Genomic DNA, 23603 nt, shown 5'->3' with positions numbered 1-23603 from the left:
AAAGCGTAAATTATAGAATCAGTTACATGGGCTCCGGTGTTAACAAGGTAAATGGGATTCTTTCGTTTTGTATAGAAGAAGGCCCTCGGACCTCGGAGGTTCCATAATCATCGACCCCTCACGAGGAGAAACCAAATGCCAGATATATCCCCCGCGGGGATGATATCACTTTTCCTAGTTCACCACGCACTCATATCAACATGCCAGATAACTCGGACTCTCCTTCATCGGCACACAAGAGACTGAATCAGGTCTCTTCGCACTTGAATGCCTCCCAGAAGCTCCCTGCGGACTACTCCGATGTTCTCGAGCAGATCCGCACTCTGCAAGATATAGCGGCAACTCCAGATCCCAATCGACGTGGCTATGTCCGCCAAAAGAGAGATGGAAAACTCTGGGTTCGCGAACGTTTAGAGGAGCTCCTGGATCAGGGGACCTTTCAGGAGATCGGGTCGCTCTCCGGCACCGTGACATGGGAGAAAACGGGGCCTATGAGGGAAAAGCCCACGTCATTCATTCCCAGTAATAATGTTCAGGGTATGGGACGCCTGCGTGGTCGTCGCGTGTTGCTCACCGCAGACGATTTCTCTCTTCGAAGTGGACATGCGGATGGCTCGACGGCCGGCAAGACCATCTATCTCGAAAAACTGGCTCTAGCCCTCAAGCTCCCTGTTGTGAAGCTGGTGGATGGAAGCTCTGGTGGTGGCAGTGTGACGACTATCAAGACTGCTGGATGGAGCTACTTGCCCTATGTCTCTATGTACAAGTATGTGGTGGAGCAATTAAACGAGGGTATCCCCAACCTGGGGGCGGTAGTTGGGCCTGCGGTACGATGGACCGAATTTGGTTTTATTTGAGGACATGCGCTGATATCCTGATAGATTGGCCTTGGAGCTGCGCGTGTGGTCTCCTGCCACTTTTCTGTCATGGCTGCCGACATCGGCTCGCTCTTCAATGCTGGCCCCGAGGTGGTCAAAGGCGCCACTTTTGAGGAAGGCCTTGAATTCCAGACGCTTGGGGGTCCTATGATCCATTGTACAAATGGAACTATCGACAATCTGGCCGCAAATGAGGCCGAATGTTATGAGCAGATTCGAACAGTGTTGAGCTATTTGCCCAACTCCGGGCGGGAGGCCCCTCCTGTGATCCCTTGCACCGACCCAGAAGACCGTGAGGACGTCGCTTTACGGTCGATCATACCCCGGAAGCAGACACGCATGTATAATCCATGGACGATCATCAATAGTGTGGTGGATCGGGACTCTTTCTTTGAGATTGGACCCCTCTGGGGTCGTACCGCAATTGGTGGCCTTGCCAGACTGGGAGGACGGCCAGTTGGAGTAATCTCGCTGAATTGCGAAGTTAACAGTGGAGCTTTGGATGCCGCTGGTAGCCAGAAGCTGACGCGCCTGTTAAAGCTGTGTGATGTGATGAACCTCCCCGTGCTGCAGTTCATCGACGTCCGTGAGTATCCATACCCCTCTCTTAGTCAAGAAATAGCTCTCTAATCCATTGTGTTTCCAGCCGGCTATGCCATTGGAACAGTGGCAGAACGTACAGGAACCATGCGCTGGGGTGTTGAGCTGGGCAAGGCGTATCATGCCACCACCATGCCCATATTCAATGTCATTACACGCCGCGCTTACGGTGTGGCGGGAGGGCTTATGATCGGTGCTCGCGATCCTGTCATGCAAGTTGCATGGCCCTCTGGGCAATGGGGCTCTCTTCCGTTGGAGGGCGGCATCGAAGTGGGCCATCGACATGAACTACGTGAGGCCGAGAAGGTGGGCAAGAAGGCTGAAAGATATCAAGAGTTGGAAGAGGAGTACCGAAGATTGATGAACCCTGTGCGAACAGCAAATGCGTTTGGTGTGGAGGAGATTATCGACCCGAAGGACACCAGACAGGTATGCTGTGCATGGGCCAAGCATGTTTATAAAGTCATGATGGCAGAAAGACTGGGAGATAGGGCAGCCGGCAAGATCCATCCTGTCTTTTCATAGGTTATTAAAAGATTGGATTCGGGAGAGAGATATATTGACAGATGATCAAACCCCGGTGTAATATGCATAGTTTTGGTTTATATATAAACAGAAACTCTATAACAATTGCACTCCTTCACAAATGTGCCCACCCCCACTCCATGAGAACTTGCATCTCATCTACTAGACAATAATCCCCCGGTTCTTGCAGCCCATGTTTCCTTTCCCACCGCGAGAGCCGTCGGTGGACTTTTCTTCCCCTCAAGTCGATATAACTCCATAGTTTGAGACGACTCGCCCAGATTCCTTTCAGGATCCGCCAAGATGATAACCACCGGTCTTCCGGATGTACAGCCTCATACGCTGGTCCATTATACCCGACCCGAACGCGGGGGTTGAGGTATACTCGCTTGGATGATCCGATTGCATTGTCGGCATGGATAAGACAACATTCTGAGCCTTCTAAATGCTCTTGAGCAAGAGAATCAGGGATGCCCCGGAAACGCAGGGGCTTGTCTGTAGATAAAAAGGGCGATGCCGGCATTGCCACTAAGCAAGTTAGTTTGACTTTCATTTCAGCGTCCTAGTGACATACCCATCCCATTCCAGCAGCTTCTCACAGGCACGGGATCCATTCGCTCCAGTGCTCTCCGGGAAACAGACGAAGCGAAGTAGGGCCAGGTCTGCATTATTGGTTCTTTCCCATCAGTATCCCGAAGAGCAAAGGTGTCATAGTACCTAGGGGGATTGGTGAAATCCAAGGAACACGCAGCGTCGTAATGTCCGTTATTAGTCTCAAGGAGAGTAAAGACATCATCGACCTACAACGAGATGTTAAATTTCTCTTACAATAGGATGGATATGAAGACCAACCGTGAAGACAACATCGTTCAAGAAGAGAATAGTATCAAAGTATAGGCCTTCCTCTGCGAGGCGGATCAATGGTTCTAGGCTGATATTACGCGTTCGGGCCAGGTAAGGGACTCGGCGCAGCTCTTTCTTCCCACGTATGGTTTGGACCCAGCCTGCTCCCACTGGCGGTCTCTGCATCTCATCCCAATGGGTGACCTCAGATAGAGTAATGTTTCTGGGAACATCAAGGGCGGACAGAGACCGATCTAAGGTCATCAGTGCGTCTTTGGTGTTGTCATAGCTCCCACTTTCATAGACACTAACAAAGACGTTCTGAGGACCGAGAGCCTGGACCAGGTCGACAACCGCCTGATTCCAGTGGCTGCGTAGAATTATTTCATCATTCCAATGTATACTTGCAATGAAGATGCGACCTGTTCTGGGCCGCTGGAGTGTATGGTGGCTGGTCTTGCGCGGAGGGTCTTGAGCCAGATGACGCTGGATGAGAGTGACCTCTGCAGCACTCCAAATAAACAGAATAATAAGAAGCGCGTGTAATAAGCGATGGCGACGGCGATAACGAAAGGATCGTATTAACATGGTTCTATCAGTATTACCGACGGTACATCGGAGAAGGCAAAGGAACAGATCCTCGTTGCGTCTAGGGTTGGGCGGCCAGACTCCGAATGCGGGGAGATCCGCTGCCAAGATACCTGAGACATTGGGATTATTTACTGAATTTTATGAATTATTTTGTGAACTATAATAGAATTCGTCGCAAATACAGGCCGAGATGATGACTCTCACTGGTGTTTTTAAGAGGTTGTAGGTTGTATAGCAAGCGTAGCTCGATGTATCTACCCGAAAAGGAAGGGAACTGAGCTTTAACCAAGTACCTTAGGCACCTAGGCATAATGCGTACTGTATCTCGATGGGATATTTTATAACGTACAAATGACGAGGCAATGCGATAGTCGAAATTTTAGCTATATTGGCACAAAGAGTCTCAAAAAATTGTCCCTCGGCCTCCCCAAGTCACGATTCGTACTCACAAGACCGCAGGCGAGAGTTTGAACCAAATGCATCAATAAACCCATGAGAGGACCACCACCCGCAGCAGAGAATTTATTAACAGTCAAATTATGACAGGAATTAGGCAGAATAAAAGCGGATTCTCCACCAGTGAGGCCCTAGAACCATGTTTCTAATTTCCCCAGTATGTCGTGGTCGGATAGTCGGAAATTACCGCTTGGCACTTTATCCACCGACATTCAAATATCAAAGATCTCCTTTCAGCCCTATCTGATCATGGAACCATTCACCTGGAAGTTTCTCGCTGTCCACTATGGCGACAATCGTTAATGGGCAGGTATACACCCCAGGGTTGGCCATTGTCGACGCGCCGCAGCCCAATACCCCGTTAGGAGGAGGTAGGCATATATACGACAAACTGAATTCATCCACCATGCGAGCTCCAACCTGATCATGTTCCTAGATACGCTCCAAGTAGCCATCGAGATTTCTGGAAACGGCAAATTGCCCTCCTCCGATTCTGATACGCAATTCCACGAGATCACCCTGTTTCTCACTTCCAACCATTTATCCAAAAACTTCACGATCTCTAATGGCACATCGTCCAACTCCAATGCATACGTCGGTCCCGTTCTTGACCTGGAACCAACCTCTACCGTCAAGCATGTTGACTGGACCTGGCCGGCATGCCTGGTTGGTGATGGTGATGGGGACTCCGACTCCCCTCGCGGCGACTACAATATATCGATGCACCAGTCCTTCCGCTGGAACGGATCCGACTACTATACCGTTTTTGACTTGCCCATTCAGGTAACCAACAGCATTGAAGAGTCGGATGATCGTGTGGAGTGCACGCTGGTGGAGAATGAATTACTTTCTCCTGATGTGATCGCGGCAAGTAATGATACATTGTCGGCGCATCCGTGGCTGTCTGGGAACTTTAGCACAGGGAAGGATAGTAGTAAGGAGAGCGAGACAAACCAAGGGAGCTGCGCGAAAACTGGAGTGAAGGGGTTGGTTCTACTTACAATGGTTGTTGGTAGCATGTTGTTGACTTAAAAGGATGAGAAACTAGGAGGCTTCTTGTGTGTATAGCTACCTAAACATAACTACGTTATTTGCCGTTAGATTACCACAAATGATGCACATACAGACACCCTGTTTCTCTTCATGACGATCTCTTCATGACATCTTGGATTTGGGGAATGTCCGCCAACAAAATAACCTCGGGCCATCTCCGCCCCCACATCGGCTGCCAAGCTTCTTTCGATGATGATCAACGACTGGCGCACTTTTGAGAATTGATCAGAGCTACAGCGTGTAGCAAGAAAAAAACTCCGCTGCACGACATGTCTCAACGCCAGTGGACATGCGCCATTTGCTCCACAGCTTACAGTCGATTGGAACATCTTAGGCGTCATGCTCGGTCTCGTATGTCGGCTCTGGCTCGTCCGGGACTACTGTGCCGTTACTGATGGGAGACAGACGAGAACAAAAGACCTTTTGAATGTGGATACTGTCGGAGGTCCTTTACACGGAGGTGTGATTTGTCCTACAGTTCTCCTAATATTCATAGCTAAGACCGTCTAGAGATGTGATGAGACGCCATGAGAGAACGTGTAGGGCGCAAGCGGACTCCTCTGAGTCAACTAGCACCATGCCAACCGCTTGGGCAAAGCCACGAACGCAAACCGGCACTATACAGATCTCACGAAGCACAGCGATGGACACTAACTTTCAAGGCGAACGTCTACCCGACATATCCCCAGAGGTGGACTTTGCCGCTCTCGACTTTTTGTACTCGTCGCAATGGACCAGTGACAGCATATCCTTGGCGGAAAGTCTGGAGTATCTAGCATATTTCACAAGCGCAAACGGGATGGGAACGTTTCTCGATCAGGATACCCTACAAGAAAGACAGAGATTGGTCTTGGAAAGTGAAGTGAACGTCAACGTACCCAGCCTGGGGAACATTCCAGAGAGCGAGCACTATATAAACCCGCAGTTTGAGCCAATTTCAGGGTGCATTAATCCTGGGCTCCTCATTGACGATAATTATTCGGAAACACTACCGACTACTAGCATCACTTACCGCGACGAAGATCCATTGGGGTCTAAAGCCGAAGAGATCATCGAGCGACTGGAAAGAATCATCAATGACAGAAGTGAAGAGAGCTTTATAACCATCATCTGGGACAGCCATACACAGGATCTGTGCCACACATTCTTCACGCCACATAATATTCGTCGTTACTTGGGGTACTTTTGGGCTTTATGGTATCCAAACTGTCCCATCGTACATCGACCTTCATTCGATCCTCAAAATGCCCCTGTGGCCTTGTTGTCTGTCATGATAATAATTGGTGCTTGTCTTTCACCCCATGCGGACGATGCTGAAGTTGCCAAATTGTGGTTGGATAGTGTGGAGCAGATAGTATTTACCGACAACCATTTTGGAGAGGAAGACCTAAAAGCTTCGACGACATGTGTCGTTCATGAGAAATCTGATTGGAACAAAAGACGTATCGAATGTATCCAGATGACCTATCTGGTCTGCTCTTTACAGAAGAGAGAAGGCTCTTTGGAGGCTCAGACTCGGATACGGAGATACCGCCATGCGACCATGGTCACTGTGAGTCCACCCCGGATACATGGCCCTAGGCAGTAGCTGATACCTGGAAGTTGGCGAGGGATATTGGATTGGGTTCAGGAAATCACCGGGCATTGAGCCTGGACAGTCCATCACCTTCCTGGTGGAATCAATTCTCGACAGAAGAAGAGCTGCTCCGGTGAGCATAAGCCTGTTTCGGAGACAGTTACCATGCTAATAGTTCCAGAACGCTTACTTATGTTTTCTTGTTCGATGCGGCCCTTACAATATTCCATAACTCACCACCGCGGATGGTGGTGTCGGAACTGAAGATGGAGGTAACATGTCCAGAAGGATGCTTTCAAGCAGAATCAGCAGTGGAATGCTTCACACTTCTTAAGGAGTGGGAAAACACGATATTCTGGCGGAAGCGGCTGTCTATCGCCGCAGTGGTACGAATGATGTGTCAAAAAGACTTGGATGACATTCTCGTGAGACACTTGGCTCGGATTGGGACGCTGAATATGTTCACAACTGTGCAGTGTATGTGACCCTCGACATTAAACAGAAAATTTCTGACTATAGCATAGCACTCCATTCGCTCACTTTTCATCTGCAAAACTCGATCATCTTCGAGTCCTCTCTTGCTCCAGTGGAAACTGGATTAGAGAACTGGAGGCGAATCTGGGATGTAAGAGAGCCTGAAGATAAGGATGTCCCCAATCGGTTCGATACAATATGGAGAAAGAATGGTTTTACCTGCTATGCCGCCGAATTTTGGCAGTTGGCCCGTATTATTGTGGCTAAAATGAGAGCCAGGGATGCTGAAAGAGAACAGGACACACCCTCTGTCCCTGGACAGAGCCTACATAGGTATGACCATACAGATATGACAGACGTGAACAGTTTGATCATGGAATATCGACGACTCAATTTGGGGGTTGCCACTTCTACATGATAGTCATATCAAACGAATCCACAGCTCAGCTTGATACTGGGAACTTGTCTCTACTGCGCACTGTAACATCAAAGTCGGTAGGCTTCACAAACCAAAAATTCTCCGTGTTCCACTTCTGGACATTCGTGCTGAAGTCGAAATCACGGATCAGCCTAGGGATCAACTTAGACATCTCCAAGATTGATATATGTTTTCCGATACATGTCCTGGAGCCAAGGCCGAACTGCTTATAATTAGCATGCTACATGATGAGAGAAGGGGAATAGGGTGTCCTTGTGCTTACCGGCATGTACATGTCGTTCATGATCTTCAGTCTCTCAGGGTTTTGTTCTGCTTCAATCCAGCGTTCTGGCCGAAAGCTTTTCGCATCGGGAAATACATCTTCATCATAATGCGCCACCCAGGTGTTGACACCTACCACTGTACCCTCGGGAAAGAAATAGCCAGCGAGCTCTGTGCCACCGGCGGGTACTTCCCTCCACAATGGAAGTCCCGTGGCGCTGTGCATACGGAGCGCTTCCTTCATGACAGCTTGGAAGTACGGCATTTCTTGGCTTTCCTTGAATGTCACGCGGGGGCTACACCGGCCCTGTGCAGTGAAATCATCGATCTCGTGTCGAAGCTTGTCTAATACGGCTGGGTTCTGTAGCAGGTGATACATGATCGCCGACAGACTGATCGCGGTGGTGTCCGATCCAGCAATCACGTTTGACTGTCCCATCATGAAAAGATGGTAGTTTGTGACTTTCTCAGGATCTTTGTCTCTTGCAAGCACCATTTTCTCCAAGAAATCCTGTGTTTGTAAGGTCCCCTGTTCTGGATCACGCTTCGGTTGGTCGTTATGCTGGCTGATCCTTTCCTGGACAAACTTCATGATATAAGCACGACCGCCGGCACCAGACCAGCTGAACTTGCTCAGAGGGACAAACAGACGTGGATGCCATTCGGGATAGATGCCGACTAGGGTGCTGTAGGCCATAAGATTCTGAAGAGCAGCGATCGTGCCTTCGATGTCCCGTCCTTCATCCAGGAATCCTGTCTACGGTAAGCATAACTGGCGATTGCAGGATATGAGCGGACTCGTACCAAATCTCTGACCAAATGTGATGTGACCAATAACGTCAAAGGCATAGCACTGGAACCAGTGGCCGAGATTGAGGCTTTTGTTCGCTTGCGCATGCTCGGACAAGCGCTGGGTGAAGATATCGGCACACTGGTCGACGAATTCTTCATAGTGAACCAAGGAGCTCATGGAATATAGACTTGAGAATCGCTTTCGTGTTTCGGCTGTCAATTGTGAGATTGTGAGTGAGAGGTTGACGATATAGATGTACATTTCTCATGCATACCATGTCTTTTAATGTTCCGGTCTGGGAATAGGGTCCACCTGTCCGGGTCGGGATGCTTCCATCCCTCGTACCAGGCCGACTTGGTGAACTTACTCCCAGTTCCATAGATTGTCTTGATGGCTGCCCGGTCGTTAATGGCGTAGTGATCCGGGGCGATGCGGACGACGGGACCGTAACGTTCGTGCAGCTGAATATTATCCTGCTCGAAGTGCCCACGACGAACGCGGTTGAAATACCAGATCTTGGTAAAGCGAGTATAGAACGGACCGGGGACCGATATTAAAGAACGAGTAGTGATTGTCTTATAAATGAGGGCAAGAAGATGATAGACGATGGGGACAACGGGGAAGAGCAAAAGGAGATACATGTTGGCGATAATGCTGCACGAGAGATCTATCTTCCTTCATAGTTCATACGACGTAGATTCCATGTAGGCCCTCTGCCGAGGAATTTATGAAGAACTTGGTGGTGATCGGCGCGGAGGACGTTTATGAGGATGCTTGGTTACTCCGCCCCCACCCCCGCCGCCACCTGCGGAGAAGCTTCAAGGGAAGAAAGTAAATTGATATAGATATATTTGCATGAGAAGCATAAATTCTTTAAAACCCTAACCCATTACACCGAAACATCAGTATAAAACATAGCGTACATTTAGCATTATATTCTGCGCCATCAAACGCAGCATCAACATATAGAGAAAACAATCCTCACCGCCCCTTGCTTGGTCAATGACCAGCCCCAAATGGAAATGGTGGGACCATATAGTGGCCTAGGATCAATCAGTGTTCATGACCGGTCTCCCCAAAGCCCCACGATACCCATAGCAAGCGCAAGGCCGGAAAACACGGTACGGGTGCACTGGAACCGACGTTCATTATCCATCTCCTGCTCAATACTCTCTCCGTTGACCTTCTCTTCAGCCTCTACCACCACTAAATCCTCTTCCTTCTTGTTGGATGACTTGCGACCGGAACAGCAGCCCACATCCTGCAGGAGGCTCTGAAACCAGGTCTTGATGCCGAGCTGACGGTGGAACCAAAAATCCATCGCGTAGGAGCCCAGGGCGGACGTGACACACATCCAGAGGAGATAGGGGTGTTTCCGATGCTTTGGAGAAATGCTGTAGGCAAATAGGAGACATCCATTGGCAATGTTTGTGAGACGAAGGCCGTGCTTCCGGTTCAGACGTTTGACTTCATGGAGGGAGCGCGAGGCATCGGAAGAGGTCGGGAGTAGTTTGAGGGAGGGGATGGTGATGGTGGAAGCGGAGTAGGACAATCCCTGGAGTCGCCATTAGGATATAGCTATCATATAGGGTATCAATAAGAAGCCTACAGTCAAGAGGCCTAAGGAGACGGTGCCGACGAATTTGCTGACGGTGATGGGACAAGCCATTATGACGGACAACAACCCCGAACCGCTCAAGGAGAGAGAGACGGAGAAGGATCGATGAGAGCGAAAGCAGTGACCAAAGCTGTAGAGGTTTGCGGTACGCGACAGATGAGGAGAGCCGATGGACGACGCTGGCGAGGGGAGCAGGAGAGACATGCAACTGATGAAGTTATTTAATCGCCAACGTTTTGATTGGCAGCAGTGACGTCGTTGCGGCCTGAGGCAGCACTACATGCCTCAGGCATAAGTAGTCAGGCAACAAGGCGCCAAGTCCATTTGGGGAAATAATGATAACTAAAAAGGTCTGTAACGCAGCCTGGATTACAGTTCCATCATATGCTTGCTGTATATCACTCGAGAGACATCCTCCCCGGGTGAAATCCTTCCAGATCCCCCATCATCCACCCTCTCGATGAATAAACAAAAATGCGGTCAATTCCGAGGCTACCGCTGCGCAACCGCGGCATTTCCCCACATGTTACGCCTGCCTACTTGAATGCTCTCTTCTTCAACTTCCCCTGGTGAATTGACCTTTCGCTGATAGCTTGCGCTAACAACGCCTTTCCATCACCATGCCTCTTGCGACTGAAGAATATTTGAGTGATACCTGGAAAGATGGTCTCTTCTGTATGTTGTCGCCCCTTTTGAACTGGCCCACAGCACTGACGTCTTACAGCCAACAAGGTGGTCTTTTGCACCGGTGGTGCAGGAACCATCTGCAGTGCCCAAGTTCGTGCCCTGGTTCATCTAGGCGCAAGTGCCTGCATTGTCGGCCGGAATGTCGAGAAGACGGAGGCTGTTGCGAAGGATATTGCCACTGCTCGCCCCGGTGCCAAAGTGATCGGTATTGGCGCCGTTGATGTTCGCAAGTTTGAAAGCCTTAAGGCGGCCGTGGACCGTTGTGTCAGCGAGTTTGGTGCCATTGACTTTGTTATGTATGCTCATCTCCACGAAAACGGTTTCTTTGGGGCCGAATTTCTAGACCTCCCGACTGACCTCCCTCAGTGCCGGAGCTGCTGGCAACTTTCTAGCCTCCATCAACCAGCTGTCCGTGAATGCCTTCAAGTCTGTCATGGATATTGATGTTCTGGGCTCTTACAACACCTTGAAAGCGACTATCCCTCATCTCACCGAATCGGCCAAGAAGCACCGTGTGGACTCGGACTCTCGTAATAGCCTCTTACTCAGTACGCAAATTGTGTATCAACGATAGCTAATCATGGCACAGTGAAGCCATCTCCACTCGGCACTGGTGGGCGCATCATCTTCGTTAGTGCTACTTTGCACTACCGCGCTGCCCCCTTCCAGACGCACGTCTCGGTCGCCAAGGCCGGCGTTGACGCCCTGTCGCATAGTGTTGCCATTGAATTCGGTCCGCTGGGCGTGACTTCGAACATTATTGCCCCTGGACCTATCGCGTCTACAGAAGGTCTGGACCGTCTTCTGCCTACGCCCGCCAAGAAGGCCTACATCAAGTCGCAGCCCCTGGGACGGATCGGGTCCGTTCGTGATATCGCTGATGCCACCGTGTATCTCTTTTCCAGTACTGGAAGCTATGTCTCTGGCCAAACACTAGTTGGTGAGTCATGTCCCCAAGAAATGCATGGAGTGTGTTTTGCTGACTGGGGTTAGTGGATGGCGCAAGCTGGCGTACGTCTTCGGGTGGCGCCGCAGCAGGGGATCTGGGCTACCCAGACTTCCTTCTTTCCGGCGAAGCGGTCCAGCATGTCAAGGGACAGAAAAAGTCCAAGCTTTAAAGAAACATGCAGTGGTTTCGGTATTGTAGATAGTATAGATTCTGAGGGACTGTTCCATGCAACTTCCGTGATCTCGTGTTTTGTGGCTACTCCTAATCATGTTTTTTCATACCTTAGAAGGCTTGCAATATCAAGAACAAGGGTGATGGAACAAAGAATAGCGGAATCTTCCATGCTTTTAAAGGGAAGACAAAGGGCACGCATTGCAATGCTCACACAATGCCCTTGTCTGGGATTACGATTGGGGCAGTTTCTGTCAACTGGTAGCGAGTAAAAGACGCTAGGTCTATGATCCTTTTTTACAGTGGGATTTCCCATTCCAAAAAGGCTCTTTGAATCACAAGCGATGGACATATATATTGTCTGTCTCGCTGGTTACTCCTCCCTGCTTCAATCAATCTCCTTGGTCATACCATATCTATACCGAAGGTTTCCCGTCTATATACCGTTTCACAACATGCCTACCTTTGAAACCCCACCCCTCGGTTTCGATATTGGAGAGGAGGTAGACGCACTTCTTGCCGAGGGGAGAGCGGAAACTGATGGACTGGAAGAGCGAGAACGGGTGGCTATCCAACTTATCCGTGAGAATGAATCGCTTCGTGCCCAGCTGGATGACATGCGGGACCAGAACCGGAGCGACCAGGAGAATATTGAAAATCAAGAGGAAGAGCTGCGAAAAACCCGCGCCGCTCTACGAAGAGCCGAAGAGCGCGTGGAGGCGCACGAATTGCGCCTGCACGCCGAGCAAGCTACCCCGACAGAGTCGCCTGCAGAAACCCAGCTATATGAAGCATACAGGCTAGCCAGACAACGGGAGAAGGCTTTGAAAACTGAACTTGCTAACAAGCAGTTGGAGATCAATGAGCTTTGCCAGATAGCACGTGAGGCGACTGATTTGGCCGAGGGATCTGCTTCCCATGAGCGTATTCGATCTCAATTGCAACGCAGGGTTGAAGAACTTGTACAGATGCTAATGGAAGAGCAAGCGTTGTTAGTTGGGATGGGCTCTAAGGCCATTGAGTTGGCTCGAATTGCCAATGAGACGTATTACATGTTTGATCAGGTTCCTTCATACGGCACCTTCCCGGAAATCGAGTACCCCTACAGTGAGGACGTTTCAGTGTTGCATCGGCCAGACTCATCAGCAAGCCATCTCTCCTCGGTCGACTCGAACGCCGATATGGGCGAATCCGGGTCGAACTATTCGACATACGACAATCATCTGAGCATGTATTACAGCTCAAGGCGAGATTCCACCCCCACAGTTGTGACTATTGATACTGAAATTGAGCAGATATTCCTCGAGGAGGCCTTGACACACAGTCCTGCCGAAGAGATGACCAATGTCAACAGCAACACGACAATCGCAGGCCCATTAATTCCGCGACCTGTGTCTTCCAACGTTTGGACAGAGTTCCGAGAAAATGTATCACCAGATGTCGACTCTGACGATGAAGACGAGCCGCAATTCAAGCGCCAATGTGAAAAACCTCTGAATGGCGAGGATCAAGGAGATAAAGAGGATAGAGAGCCCAACCAATGTTGGTGCTCGAAGCTTTCCATTGTCGATCAAAACCTTGCGAAACAGATGGCTTCTCTGGTATTGAATGACCGGATTTCTCTGATATTGAATGATCAAACTTCTCGGGCATCAAATGATCAGAGTTCTCCAGCATCATACTATCCCGCTTTCCTGTCGTTGAATGGTAGCGCCTTGGACGCCAGTAATATGGAATCGACTACGGCTCGAACATTCAATTCGATTGCTGTCCAGACAGATGAGACCCCGGTAGAAGATAAGGAGGACGTCCCTATATCCAAGGTGAGTAAGCCGTTCGGAGCCCGGTGGTCTCGCTCATTTGCGCTAAATTCTAGTGGTCCCGTGTATCTCGGGCCCTGGTATGACTATCTTTGGCGTCGTAGGTTTGCAGAGCCTATAGAGAAGAAGAGTCCGCGGAAGCGACATTTCTCGCCACGCCGTAAAGTTGATCTTCCTCTCCCGGATAGAGTTAGCCCGATTCGCGTTACTCTTGCAATGCCGGTGACGGCCGGCGGAACACAGTTTGTCAGGAAGGAAGCACTGCCAGTTGAGATTTCGGAGTCAGGGACTGCACCAGACACTCGAATGCCTGAACAGACTTCTACAGCGTCTCTCCTTCCACAGGACCGGCCGAAGTCGTGGGGCGATTGGTGGCTGGTCATCCTGGCCGCCGTCTTAATTATATACTTATGGCACTTGGGTAGACATAAGCCCATAGACGCAAGTTGGATAGAGGTCAATGATGTACCCCATGGTGTACTGGAAAAGCTGCGAGATAACCAGGTTTCTGAGTTTCGATTTCCGGAAATGGTGGAGTATGAAGTGGGACAGTGGATCCAGCTGGATAGAGTGGCGCACGGATAAAGGATGTTGACGTATATGTGCTTTGTTGGTATTTGATTTTTTGAATGGCGTATACCTGTTCATGATATTTAGTACCTCAGGAGTCTCGTTCTTTCATTGAAATCCGGACTGATATGGTGGGTAATATCTTCGCGTATGTAGCGGGGGTTACATTGATGTCATCCATCTTCCCTCTTTGCTCCGCACCTTGTCGGAACACATATTTAATAGCATCTAATTCATTCAAGGGTCTTACCTGGCTCCGAAATAATCACACTTATCATTCTTCACCTGCAGCTTGCCCCACGTCTATGACCGAGTCAACCTCTTGCACTGGCCCTATCCATCAGGCCGGCACAAATGATGGCTGGCATGGTGTCATTACGGAAGAAGGACCGTTCAGACCCGTCGCGGGTCGATACCATCTATACATCGGTTGGATGCGCATGAATATTCCAACGAAAAATCTTACTCACAGGGATTCACAGGCCTTTTTTGTCCCTTTGCACACCGTGTCAATCTGGTCCGTCATCTCCGCAGTCTGACTGATATTCTCCCCATGTCTGTGGTTGTGCCGTACCCAAAAGGTGATGCGCAGGGCTGGCCTGGATGGAGATTTCCTCAGTCAGATAGCGAATACGCCGGCGCGACCGTCGACCATCTTTACAAGAGCCCCTACCTCCATGACATTTACTTTAGAGCCGATAAGGAGTACAAGGGTCGATACTCGGTGCCAGTGCTCTGGGATAAGTGGACAGAGACAATAGTGAACAACGAATCAGAAGAGATGTTACGATGGCTGCCAACTGCATTTGATTCCATCCAGCCAAAGTCTCCGGGATTGGATCTGTACCCGGCCCATCTGGCCGGCCAAATTGACGAGATCTCGGGGTGGATGCAGTCTGACCTCAATACAGGGGTGTATAAGGCGGGATTTGCAGATTCGCAGGAGAAGTACGATGCAGCAGTCCCGGTTGTGTTTCGAGCGCTCAATCGGCTGGAGGAACTCATTGCCAAGAATGGCGGGCCCTTCATTCTGGGGAAGGAGATGACAGAATTGGATCTGCGGGCATATGCCACGATTGTGCGGTTTGACACGATCTACGTGCAGCATTTCAAGTGCAATCTGGGAACGATCCGTCATGATTACCCGGTGATTAACAATTGGCTGAAGAACCTGTATTGGAATGTCCCCGGGTTTGCGGACTCAACAGATTTCAAGCATATCAAGGAGAACTGTAAGTGATTCGAAGAAGTTCTATCGGAGAGAGTAAATGCTGACTAGGTGTACTCCGTATGTAGATTCTAAGAGCCACAGGGATATCAACCCGCGAGCGATCACTCCGATGGGGCCCGTTCCGAATGTGGAGGAGGGTGTTGCGGGGAATTTTGGTGCATTGCGAGTGGGTTATGTCAAAATATAGCGGGGGGACTGCCTAAGGGAGGGGGTGTACTGTGTACGCTGAACGGAATACTGGATACAGTCTTTTTGGACCAGTCTTTTGTATAAGTCTAACAGGACGCCTCAGGAAGCATTCCAAAAAGGGTTAGTGGCTCGATGATCTAAAAATACGGTCGATCTCACGTGACGTGTACTCAATGAAGTGGCCCGCGCTAACCCCAAAGAAGGAAGGCGCGACCACTGTTGCGTCACCCGCGCAGCTCCGGAGACCAATCAGCGGGGTCAATCCACGCGGTCTGGCCCCAGGCAACCGCGGGAGATTCCCCTTCGTTCTCCCTTTGCCGCCCCCCATTGTTCTTCATCATCTCTCTCCCCATCTCGCCTCTTGGCTCTCGCTCATCCTCCATCTATTTCTCTTCATCATCGTCCTTCCTGACCTTCTTACATGGTCCTGTGCTAAACACTTCTTCCCCCTTTCCCCCTCCCCCATCGTTCGTCATGAACCTTCGCTCGTTTCTTATGGGGAGCGTGGTCGCTCTGGGCGCCAAGGCTCTGCTGGTGGTCCCGGAGATCGAAGCAGAAGCCATCGCGAACCCTGGTGAAGACGCTTTCTCCAATTTGCATCCTCTTGACGCCCACATTTCGCAACAGCAGCACGTCGATCTTCTCTGTACCGAGTGTCCCTTCCGTGAGGTCGGGCGCCATGGCAAGGTCCACTGGACCGATGGTTTCCAGACATCTTTGGTATAGTTCCCCCAGCGATGCAGAAGAGAATATCGTTTCGATGGTTGGATCCCTGAAGTAACTAACGATAACAACGATAGTCTTTGAATTTCTCCATCGATAGCGGATTTCTCCTGGCCAACGGCCACCAGATCTTCCCCCCGCCGCCTCCCACTCTTATCACCGCCACTCAGCGTCGCTTGTCGGACGGCGAAGAGTCGGAGCCCATTTCCTTGGGATATGCTGTCGAAATGATGCCTCTACCGTCCCCGCCGGAAGAACCTCTGGACATGGTCGAGGTTCGCTTCACCGTCCTCGATCTGGATGGCCACCCAGTTCCGCTCGACACCGTAGCCATCAGCCTCATCCATGACCAGGAGGGCAACCTCTACATGGCCAAGACCGATATCGAAGAAACTACTCCTGATCGGCTCTCGTGGAAACAGTGTCGTGGAAAGCCCCGCTGTCTCAGGAGGCTCCTGTTCAACCGTATGCGCGCTCTCTTCGCCGCCGCGAAAGCGCGGATGCTCGGTCTGGGCCCCAGACCGGATGGCTGTGGTCCCCCTCCGCACCACCCTCCTCGTCCGGATGGTTTCGGTCCCGATCGTGTCCCGCCGCCATTCTCCGAAGACATGGACCGGATGGCTGATGGCTTTGGCCGTCCCCACCATCATCACCACCATATGCATCATTTCCACCACGCAAAATGGAGACACACTTTTGCCCGGATGGTCCGCTTTATAGTCGTTCCGGCCATCCTGGGCGTGTCCGCCGGTCTGACTGCCAGCGCATTGGGAATGCTTGTTGGTCAGACGCTGGTTTACCTCTGGCAACGCTACCGCCGCTCTGCCCGCCAGGAGTCACTGGAGCAGGGCAATGAATCGGAAAAGCAGGGCTTGATGGATGAGGAGGATCTGCCTCCTGCGTACAGCGATGATGATACTGTCATTGAGGAGCTTCCAGCAGAGAAGAACTAGACTCGGGTAGGCACGGCTAGGACTGGGAGATTGTTTGATTGAAGGAATGCATGGGTGGAGCTGGTTTCCATACTTTGTGTCATTGTCGGAAAATTCCTGGTGTTTTCATGATCAACGATAGTTTCGTCTTCTGCAAGAATAGTACGGAGTAAACTACATAGTTACATACCTAAGCCTGAGTAAGCCCACGTGATGGTGACTAAGCAACCCGTCCCCGTCGAACTTCCCCCTCTTCCTCTCATGCATGCGTATCAATATCCCTCGTTCTTCCATACTGACTCTCGTTGTCCATTGTTGTCTCTCACATCCCCTTCGCCCTTCCCACTGTCCCTTGGGAAGGATGTTGTCGCTGTATTCTACCATGATCTGAAGTTTGTTGTATTAGTGAATCTCTTGGTTCTGTCTCCCTTCCCGCCGAGAGCTTCCCTCGATACCTGGTGCCTACATACTCTGGAGTCCCTGGTTCTCCTACCTGTCACATCAGTGCTGATCGTCGCCACGAGGACCGGTGGGATCGACTTTTCCTCTACATCTGTTCGTTGGTCGTGGGCTGTCTCTATATCCTACCCACACCATGATGCAGTGGTCGTCTCTCGTGCAGAAAGCTCAGTCCTTTATCGACCCGGCCAACTTCAACATCCCGGCCCTGAGCTCTTCGGATCGCAACCCCTCCAAATCCTCCCTATTTCGCCAGCAATTTCGTCTTCCCGACTCTCAGAATCCACTGCAAGAGATTACGGCTGAATTGATCCTTCCCATCCCTCACACCTCCCCGTCAACCTCTCACCGCGAACAGCCACGCAATCTTGATCGTGCCGGCAACCGCTATGCCGGTCGACTCCATCTGAGCGAGCGATTTATCTGCTTTTCGACTCAACCTACGAGTTTTGTACCATCATCCACCCATGGGGCCTCCACCCACTGGGCCGGTCAAACCAATGGCACCGGTCCCTCCGGCAATGGCTTCACGATCCCTCTGTGCTGTATTCGACGAGTCGAGCGGTTGAATAGTCTCAGTCATGTTTTCTCACTTGCATTGACAACGTGGAACGGAGCTTTGGGAAAACAGCCAGCGGGGAGCTTTGTCCCGCAGCGATTCACCATCCAGCTGGTTGGGAGCAGGCAGGCCTGCGAACGGTTCTGTGATGGCTTAAAGAAAGGTCTGCGGGAAGGCATGAAAGAGATCGAGCAACTGCGTGTCGTGGTAAATGACTGTTACTCGGAATACTTACTCTCCGGTGCCAAGTCCAAAGGCCAGAGTGCGGACAACCCAGACGCTCGCCAGCCCCCAGATGCTGGCTTGGGCATGATCTTCCGCTATCCTGGTGATGCCCGCAAGTTACGGGATCGCAGTAAAATGAGGCTATGGGGAGAGTATTTCAGAGGTACGGACACCATCGTCGTCTTCCCCTTTTATCGCCCCATGGTCGCGTATTAAATGTCTGTTCCTGTAGAAAACGGCCGCAATGCGACACTCATCCGCCAACCCACATTCCATAAACTTATCCGAGTCGGTCTTCCGAATCGTCTTCGCGGAGAGATTTGGGAAATCACATCCGGATCGCTGTATCTACGCCTTCGGTCACCAAACCTTTATTCCGAAACATTGTCCAAGTTCTCTGGCCAAGAGTCCCTGGCTATCGATGAGATTGAAAAAGATCTGAACCGAAGTTTGCCGGAATATGCCGGTTTTCAAAGCGAAGAGGGCATCGGACGACTACGAAGGGTCCTCACAGCTTACAGCTGGACAAATGCTGAGATCGGATACTGCCAGGCGATGAATATTGTCGTCGCTGCTTTGTTGATGTAATCTTACCCCTGCCAATGTGTCGAAGCGAATCCTAACGTCGCATTCTAGTTATATGTCCGAGCCTCAAGCCTTCTTCCTTCTCTCCGTCCTCTGTGATCGTCTTCTACCAGGATACTACTCAACGACCATGTACGGAACATTGCTGGACCAGAAAGTCTTCGAATCCCTGGTGGAGAAGACTATGCCCATTCTCTGGGAACACCTCACCAAGTCCGATGTTCAGTTGTCTGTTGTGTCCCTGCCGTGGTTCCTCTCACTTTATATCAACTCCATGCCCCTCGTCTTCGCGTTCAGAGTCCTGGACGTCTTTTTCTTGGAGGGACCCAAAGTTCTGTTCCAAGTCGGCCTGGCGATCCTGCGCATTAATGGAGAAGAGTTGTTAGATATTCAGGACGATGGTTCTTTCATTTCCGTTCTCAAGTCCTACTTCTCCCGCCTCGACGAGTCCGCCCATCCGAGATCTGAAAACCCTAAACTGCGAGCCATCACCCGCTTCCAGGAACTGATGGTAGTGGCGTTCAAGGAGTTTGCTGGCATCACGCATCAAACCATTGTCGATCAACGTGCCAAGCATAAAGATGCCGTGTTGGAGAATATTGAAAGTTTCGCCAAGCGGACTTCGATTCGAAACCTGGGCCCAGACAGCAAGAAGCTGAGTATGGACGATCTCGGGGTCATCTATGATCGTTTCTATGAGATTCTCTATGAGCACCAACAGAAGCAGAAATTATTGGAGGCTGAAAAGAAACGCCGCGAGAAGAAGAAAATGGAGCGCGCATCGGTCCTGGGGCCACCTGCGGATCGGGAAATCGGCCGGGTTGGGCTCGGACCAAGCCCAACGCATATGGACTACGGTGCTTTCCGTGATTTTCTGGCTGCCACGGCTAAATGGGCCGTTGGCGATTCTCCTAGTCCAGGGCGGAAAGAGTCTGCTGATTCAAACAGCTGGAGAGGGTATGGAAAGTCTCCTCCCGGTAGACCTGAACCTGCAGATCACGAGTTTATGCAGCGCCTGTTCCGCAAATGGGCCACTGATCCGGCCGAAGGCATGAGTTTGCAAAATGTTGTCAACGGTCTTGCACGACTCAAAGGACCTCGTGACATCATGAATAACATCCAATACTTCTTCGATTTGTACGACGATAGTGGAACTGGCAAGGTTGACCGTGAAGGGATCTTAAGGATGTCTGAAGCGTTGTTATTCCTCTCTCGACGGGGTTTTGAGGGCACCATTACACCCACTCAGTCTACCGAAGATTTTAGTCGGAACCCCTCAGGCCAGATGAACCAGGACAAGCTGAGCACTGACGAGAGGTTCCTGGGAAGCGTCAGCTCATTCATTCGTAGATGCTTTGAGTACGCAGATCCGACCCATCCCGAAAGCCAACCCGCGGAAAAGGGGGCCAACGAAACCGCCGACAAGTTGGGTTCCTTCAGTATTGGCGATGAAGAGGAAGACTTGATTGATGTTGGTGATGAGACTGGGACTAAACCCGAGACTTCAGAAAGCGACCCAAAACCCTCCCACAGACTCGACACAAGTGCGGAATCCAACGCAGAGCATCATCGGAGTGTTTCTGAATCTGCGAACCCAGCCCTTGACCCCAACAACCCTCTCCATATCACGCTTCCAACCTTCCGCATGGTCATCCTGGCGGATGAGTTGCTGGAACAGTTCTTTGATAGCTTCTTCCCCCAATCCTTCCACCTTTCTGATTACCCCCAGCCGGCGTCGATGGTCTCGTCCCTGTCCTCCAACCTGACTACTTTCTCGAACATCAATGTCCCGAAGCCCCAGATGGGCTCGATTTCGAGCGTATCCCCCGCTGGCGCTTCAGGCGGTATCGTCCCGCCAGGCAAAGGTCTCCGCGGCGTCCTTGATAACATCGTCACGGATGGTATTCGCATGGCGGCCGAAGTGAAGAAGCGCATGGATGAGGCCCAACGTGAATTGGAGCGCAACGCTCTCAATCGCGATGAAGACGAGGAGGACGAAGACGAGGATTATGATCCATCTACCGGTGGTCCTGCCGCTCCCGCGATGGTGGGTGGCATCTCCAGCTGGGGAGCAGGAGCGTACGGTGCGGACCCAGAGCGCAGGAGTGTTCGTGAGGCCGACCGCGACCTTCTGGAGGGTGCTGAGGTCGTCAGCGTGCGAGGCAAAGACGAAGCGTCTCTCCTCGATGGGAAGGATGGACATCAAACCGACACATCAGGGGAGGAAAAGAACGGCGGGCCATCCCCCTCTAGTCCTGAATCCAGCAGACAGGAACCGGAAGATAGCGTTGTCAGCAAGGTGGTCGAGTTCGACTCATGAAGTGTATAGTTTCGGTCTCTGCACACCCATTTCCAGAAACCACTTTATTAAGAATATTAATGCTCCTTGGCCTGTTGGTCGCCGTGTCGCTGTTTTTCATGGAGGAGCCTTGCATGTCTGTACTATCTTCTTTGTTTTTGCCATTGTCCTGCTCTAGCTTGAATATTGCGATGAGACCCCATTGGCGTTATTGTCGATTCTTGACGTTTCTTGTGGTTATACGCAGCATACCATATGTTATATAACATTGAACACTAGAGATACAGCAATGCATTGCGTGTGACTTCGGCGTATGTACAGTGCCTTGTAAATCATTCTCTGGACGTTTCTATTGGACCAGTGTCCTATCTACTAATCGTCAGAATCCTGAAACAGTTGTCTTCTGCGGAAAAGTGCTGATTACTGGGAGAATCACGCGGACTATCGCCGCTTTACACTGCGTGTCCCTTACTTCTCCGACTTCTCTCGCTGAACTGCCCCAGGAATTTGCACTCTATCTATCTTATGGTGAAGAACACAATAATGGACGTAGACAGTTCCTGATCTCTCTTCCACTGCACCATATGATGTCCGCCACGGGTTGCGACTCATGATTGACCACGCACGGATGTCTCGCCACTCTTGCTTGGCTCGACGTGAGAGGATTACATCGGCGCCTACTGCGGGATCGTTCAGAAAGTATAAGATTGCGCAGCGGACACAGGTATGATTGAGTATCCCCGCTTCCCATCCGTACATTGTTGGGTGAATTGCTGAGATCTACCCTACGTCCTAGTCAGCGTTGATGCGGCTAATTCAACCTCAAGATGCCAACAAAGACTACGTCAGATTGACGGCTCTTGAACATGTGTGGAAACTTACTGCTTTCATATTGTAAAGTCTAATACTAGAGCTTCAGGATCATGAATATATTTTATCGGTCAGTCAGCATTCTTGCGTCTTGTTCTTGGAACCTGCTATGTCTGAATACAGCAAGCCTAAACAAAACTGAAGCATTGCTCGTAGCAACTAGCTTGCCGTAGAACCGGAAGAAGCATCGAAGCCATTATGTACCACAGCCTGAAGCTAAATTACGGCACATATATCCCAATTTAACTCCATACCCCGGGGCAGAGAGTCAATCGAATCTGCATGCGCAAGTCAATTTCGCCTATTTTCCGAACTTACATGCTACTAATGGTACTTTGGATACTCATATCTAAATCCGGTTACTTTACTAGGATGATCCTGGTCGTCTCAAACCAAATGGTTTACCTCTTATGTACTGACATACTAACACATATAGTGATCCGTGTTAACATTAAGATACGTACTACATAGCCCCGGCCTGGCGAAGGCACATACTGAACAAATTTTGGAACCCCGCTCTGAAGGCTTCTTGGCATAGCAACCTTGAAAAATCGTGCCCAACCTGGTGTATTGCTTCGATTTTAATTGGAAAGCAACCGGCGGGACGGGCCTCTATACGGAACCCCTCGCCAGCTCCTGCTTCTTGGCTGCAGATCCAATAAGAAAGCATGGGCTCGTATCTGCCCGAGTACTCACTGCACGTGGCCATGTATCATGGAGGGTCGCTTCTGGCGGTGTCTGATTGTTCTAATAAAGCAGAGGCGGATGAGCGAGTTTACCACGTATGGACCCTTATTCACTGTCTCACTTCCTACTTCCTCTACTCGATGAGCACTACACCACTTATGGAGCCAGCAAAGTCCACTGTCAGTGTGGAAGCAGGCAGCTCGAGTGTGCCTGAGAATGGACGCGTTCGCACTCCCCTGCTTGTCCGAGTAGGTGCAGTGTTTCTTATCTGCTGCATCAGTTGTTCATCAAATTGGAGCTCTGGAATTACAAAAGCAATGAAGAGCACAGTTAAGTCGGTATGTTGCTTCTGTGAGGCGATTAGAGGTAGTGGGCAGGAGTACTGACCATTAAAACAGGAGCTTGATATCTCCAATACCCAGTTCTCCTTACTAGAAGCGAGTGAAGACTTTATGGCCACGATACTACTACTCCTAAGCGGCATTGTGACGGACAAGGTTGGAGGTGCCGGTTAGCGAAGGCTTTCTTTTCTAGCTTCGC

At 50.6% G+C, this 23603-nt stretch overlaps 11 protein-coding genes across 11 annotated transcripts; 8 read left to right on the top strand and 3 right to left on the bottom strand.

Annotated features, from left to right (window-relative positions):
* The first annotated feature begins 81 nt into the window (after positions 1-81).
* Positions 82-2061, top strand: BDV59DRAFT_96412 (acyl-CoA carboxylase subunit beta). The gene is made up of 3 exons (XM_073697406.1): positions 82-827; positions 882-1464; positions 1525-2061. Exons 1-3 carry the CDS (start codon positions 201-203, stop codon positions 2001-2003), a joined length of 1689 nt encoding a protein of 562 aa, XP_073545085.1. The 5' UTR covers positions 82-200; the 3' UTR covers positions 2004-2061.
* Positions 2054-3480, bottom strand: BDV59DRAFT_184777 (glycosyltransferase family 69 protein). Its single transcript, XM_073690744.1, has 3 exons — positions 2856-3480; positions 2578-2803; positions 2054-2531 (listed from the first exon to the last, which is right to left on the bottom strand). The coding sequence occupies exons 1-3, from the start codon at positions 3432-3434 to the stop codon at positions 2119-2121; spliced, it is 1218 nt and encodes a 405-aa protein (XP_073545084.1). The 5' UTR covers positions 3435-3480; the 3' UTR covers positions 2054-2118.
* Positions 3481-4179: 699 nt separating this feature from the next.
* BDV59DRAFT_204498 (uncharacterized protein) lies at positions 4180-4925 on the top strand (the record flags this gene model as incomplete). The annotated part of the gene is made up of 2 exons (XM_073694476.1): positions 4180-4264; positions 4330-4925. 2 exons carry the CDS (start codon positions 4180-4182, stop codon positions 4923-4925), a joined length of 681 nt encoding a protein of 226 aa, XP_073545083.1.
* A 290-nt stretch (positions 4926-5215) lies between these two features.
* On the top strand, positions 5216-7535 carry BDV59DRAFT_209800 (transcription factor domain-containing protein; the record flags this gene model as incomplete). Its single annotated transcript, XM_073695459.1, has 6 exons — positions 5216-5297; positions 5459-5820; positions 5872-6498; positions 6549-6655; positions 6704-6999; positions 7047-7535. 6 exons carry the CDS (start codon positions 5216-5218, stop codon positions 7412-7414), a joined length of 1842 nt encoding a protein of 613 aa, XP_073545082.1. The 3' UTR covers positions 7415-7535.
* BDV59DRAFT_184772 (cytochrome P450) lies at positions 6779-9190 on the bottom strand. The gene is made up of 5 exons (XM_073690743.1): positions 8764-9190; positions 8501-8701; positions 7698-8449; positions 7047-7637; positions 6779-6999 (listed from the first exon to the last, which is right to left on the bottom strand). Exons 1-4 carry the CDS (start codon positions 9128-9130, stop codon positions 7440-7442), a joined length of 1518 nt encoding a protein of 505 aa, XP_073545081.1. The 5' UTR covers positions 9131-9190; the 3' UTR covers positions 6779-6999; positions 7047-7439.
* A 122-nt stretch (positions 9191-9312) lies between these two features.
* Positions 9313-10302, bottom strand: BDV59DRAFT_184769 (uncharacterized protein). The gene is made up of 2 exons (XM_073690742.1): positions 10099-10302; positions 9313-10044 (listed from the first exon to the last, which is right to left on the bottom strand). The coding sequence occupies exons 1-2, from the start codon at positions 10156-10158 to the stop codon at positions 9550-9552; spliced, it is 555 nt and encodes a 184-aa protein (XP_073545080.1). The 5' UTR covers positions 10159-10302; the 3' UTR covers positions 9313-9549.
* Positions 10303-10486: 184 nt separating this feature from the next.
* Positions 10487-12183, top strand: BDV59DRAFT_96371 (SDR family oxidoreductase). The gene is made up of 5 exons (XM_073697405.1): positions 10487-10782; positions 10832-11090; positions 11161-11324; positions 11384-11734; positions 11788-12183. The coding sequence occupies exons 1-5, from the start codon at positions 10728-10730 to the stop codon at positions 11910-11912; spliced, it is 954 nt and encodes a 317-aa protein (XP_073545079.1). The 5' UTR covers positions 10487-10727; the 3' UTR covers positions 11913-12183.
* An 874-nt stretch (positions 12184-13057) lies between these two features.
* Positions 13058-14588, top strand: BDV59DRAFT_96355 (uncharacterized protein). The gene has a single exon (XM_073697404.1). The coding sequence runs from the start codon at positions 13096-13098 to the stop codon at positions 14317-14319; it is 1224 nt and encodes a 407-aa protein (XP_073545078.1). The 5' UTR covers positions 13058-13095; the 3' UTR covers positions 14320-14588.
* BDV59DRAFT_209792 (putative cell wall organization protein/glutathione transferase) lies at positions 14578-15722 on the top strand (the record flags this gene model as incomplete). Its single annotated transcript, XM_073695458.1, has 3 exons — positions 14578-14733; positions 14787-15536; positions 15601-15722. Exons 1-3 carry the CDS (start codon positions 14610-14612, stop codon positions 15720-15722), a joined length of 996 nt encoding a protein of 331 aa, XP_073545077.1. The 5' UTR covers positions 14578-14609.
* Positions 15723-16071: 349 nt separating this feature from the next.
* BDV59DRAFT_184765 (uncharacterized protein) lies at positions 16072-17638 on the top strand. Its single transcript, XM_073690741.1, has 2 exons — positions 16072-16444; positions 16525-17638. Exons 1-2 carry the CDS (start codon positions 16199-16201, stop codon positions 17398-17400), a joined length of 1122 nt encoding a protein of 373 aa, XP_073545076.1. The 5' UTR covers positions 16072-16198; the 3' UTR covers positions 17401-17638.
* Positions 17626-21819, top strand: BDV59DRAFT_184761 (GTPase-activating protein). The gene is made up of 3 exons (XM_073690740.1): positions 17626-18785; positions 18855-19206; positions 19259-21819. Exons 1-3 carry the CDS (start codon positions 17975-17977, stop codon positions 21525-21527), a joined length of 3432 nt encoding a protein of 1143 aa, XP_073545075.1. The 5' UTR covers positions 17626-17974; the 3' UTR covers positions 21528-21819.
* The last annotated feature ends 1784 nt before the right edge of the window (positions 21820-23603 follow it).

Source organism: Aspergillus ambiguus, assembly GCF_047715705.1.
Source record: "Aspergillus ambiguus strain CBS 117.58 unplaced genomic scaffold BDV59scaffold_33, whole genome shotgun sequence".
Lineage (NCBI taxonomy): Eukaryota > Fungi > Ascomycota > Eurotiomycetes > Eurotiales > Aspergillaceae > Aspergillus > Aspergillus ambiguus.
Note: the sequence above shows the minus strand (reverse complement) of the source record. Positions and strands in the feature narration are given on the sequence as shown.

Excerpts from the sequence above, each read along its gene's own strand:
- BDV59DRAFT_184765 (XM_073690741.1), top strand. The coding sequence starts at position 16,199 with ATGAACCTTCGCTCGTTTCTTATGGGGAGCGTGGTCGCTCTGGGCGCC. Across the intron at positions 16,445-16,524 it reads ATGGTTTCCAGACATCTTTG|TCTTTGAATTTCTCCATCGA; the intron begins GTATAGTTCCCC and ends TAACAACGATAG.
- BDV59DRAFT_96371 (XM_073697405.1), top strand. The coding sequence starts at position 10,728 with ATGCCTCTTGCGACTGAAGAATATTTGAGTGATACCTGGAAAGATGGT. Across the intron at positions 11,091-11,160 it reads GGTGCCATTGACTTTGTTAT|TGCCGGAGCTGCTGGCAACT; the intron begins GTATGCTCATCT and ends GACCTCCCTCAG. Across the intron at positions 11,325-11,383 it reads CCGTGTGGACTCGGACTCTC|TGAAGCCATCTCCACTCGGC; the intron begins GTAATAGCCTCT and ends ATCATGGCACAG.
- BDV59DRAFT_184761 (XM_073690740.1), top strand. The coding sequence starts at position 17,975 with ATGATGCAGTGGTCGTCTCTCGTGCAGAAAGCTCAGTCCTTTATCGAC. Across the intron at positions 18,786-18,854 it reads ATGGGGAGAGTATTTCAGAG|AAAACGGCCGCAATGCGACA; the intron begins GTACGGACACCA and ends CTGTTCCTGTAG. Across the intron at positions 19,207-19,258 it reads GTCGTCGCTGCTTTGTTGAT|TTATATGTCCGAGCCTCAAG; the intron begins GTAATCTTACCC and ends GTCGCATTCTAG.
- BDV59DRAFT_96355 (XM_073697404.1), top strand. The coding sequence starts at position 13,096 with ATGGGCGAATCCGGGTCGAACTATTCGACATACGACAATCATCTGAGC.
- BDV59DRAFT_96412 (XM_073697406.1), top strand. The coding sequence starts at position 201 with ATGCCAGATAACTCGGACTCTCCTTCATCGGCACACAAGAGACTGAAT. Across the intron at positions 828-881 it reads GGGCGGTAGTTGGGCCTGCG|ATTGGCCTTGGAGCTGCGCG; the intron begins GTACGATGGACC and ends ATATCCTGATAG. Across the intron at positions 1,465-1,524 it reads GCTGCAGTTCATCGACGTCC|CCGGCTATGCCATTGGAACA; the intron begins GTGAGTATCCAT and ends TTGTGTTTCCAG.
- BDV59DRAFT_184772 (XM_073690743.1), bottom strand. The coding sequence starts at position 9,130 with ATGTATCTCCTTTTGCTCTTCCCCGTTGTCCCCATCGTCTATCATCTT. Across the intron at positions 8,702-8,763 it reads CCGGAACATTAAAAGACATG|CCGAAACACGAAAGCGATTC; the intron begins GTATGCATGAGA and ends CACAATTGACAG. Across the intron at positions 8,450-8,500 it reads CACATTTGGTCAGAGATTTG|GATTCCTGGATGAAGGACGG; the intron begins GTACGAGTCCGC and ends TACCGTAGACAG.
- BDV59DRAFT_184769 (XM_073690742.1), bottom strand. The coding sequence starts at position 10,158 with ATGGCTTGTCCCATCACCGTCAGCAAATTCGTCGGCACCGTCTCCTTA. Across the intron at positions 10,045-10,098 it reads TCTCCTTAGGCCTCTTGACT|GGATTGTCCTACTCCGCTTC; the intron begins GTAGGCTTCTTA and ends TGGCGACTCCAG.
- BDV59DRAFT_184777 (XM_073690744.1), bottom strand. The coding sequence starts at position 3,434 with ATGTTAATACGATCCTTTCGTTATCGCCGTCGCCATCGCTTATTACAC. Across the intron at positions 2,804-2,855 it reads TGAACGATGTTGTCTTCACG|GTCGATGATGTCTTTACTCT; the intron begins GTTGGTCTTCAT and ends ATCTCGTTGTAG. Across the intron at positions 2,532-2,577 it reads AAGCTGCTGGAATGGGATGG|TGGCAATGCCGGCATCGCCC; the intron begins GTATGTCACTAG and ends TAACTTGCTTAG.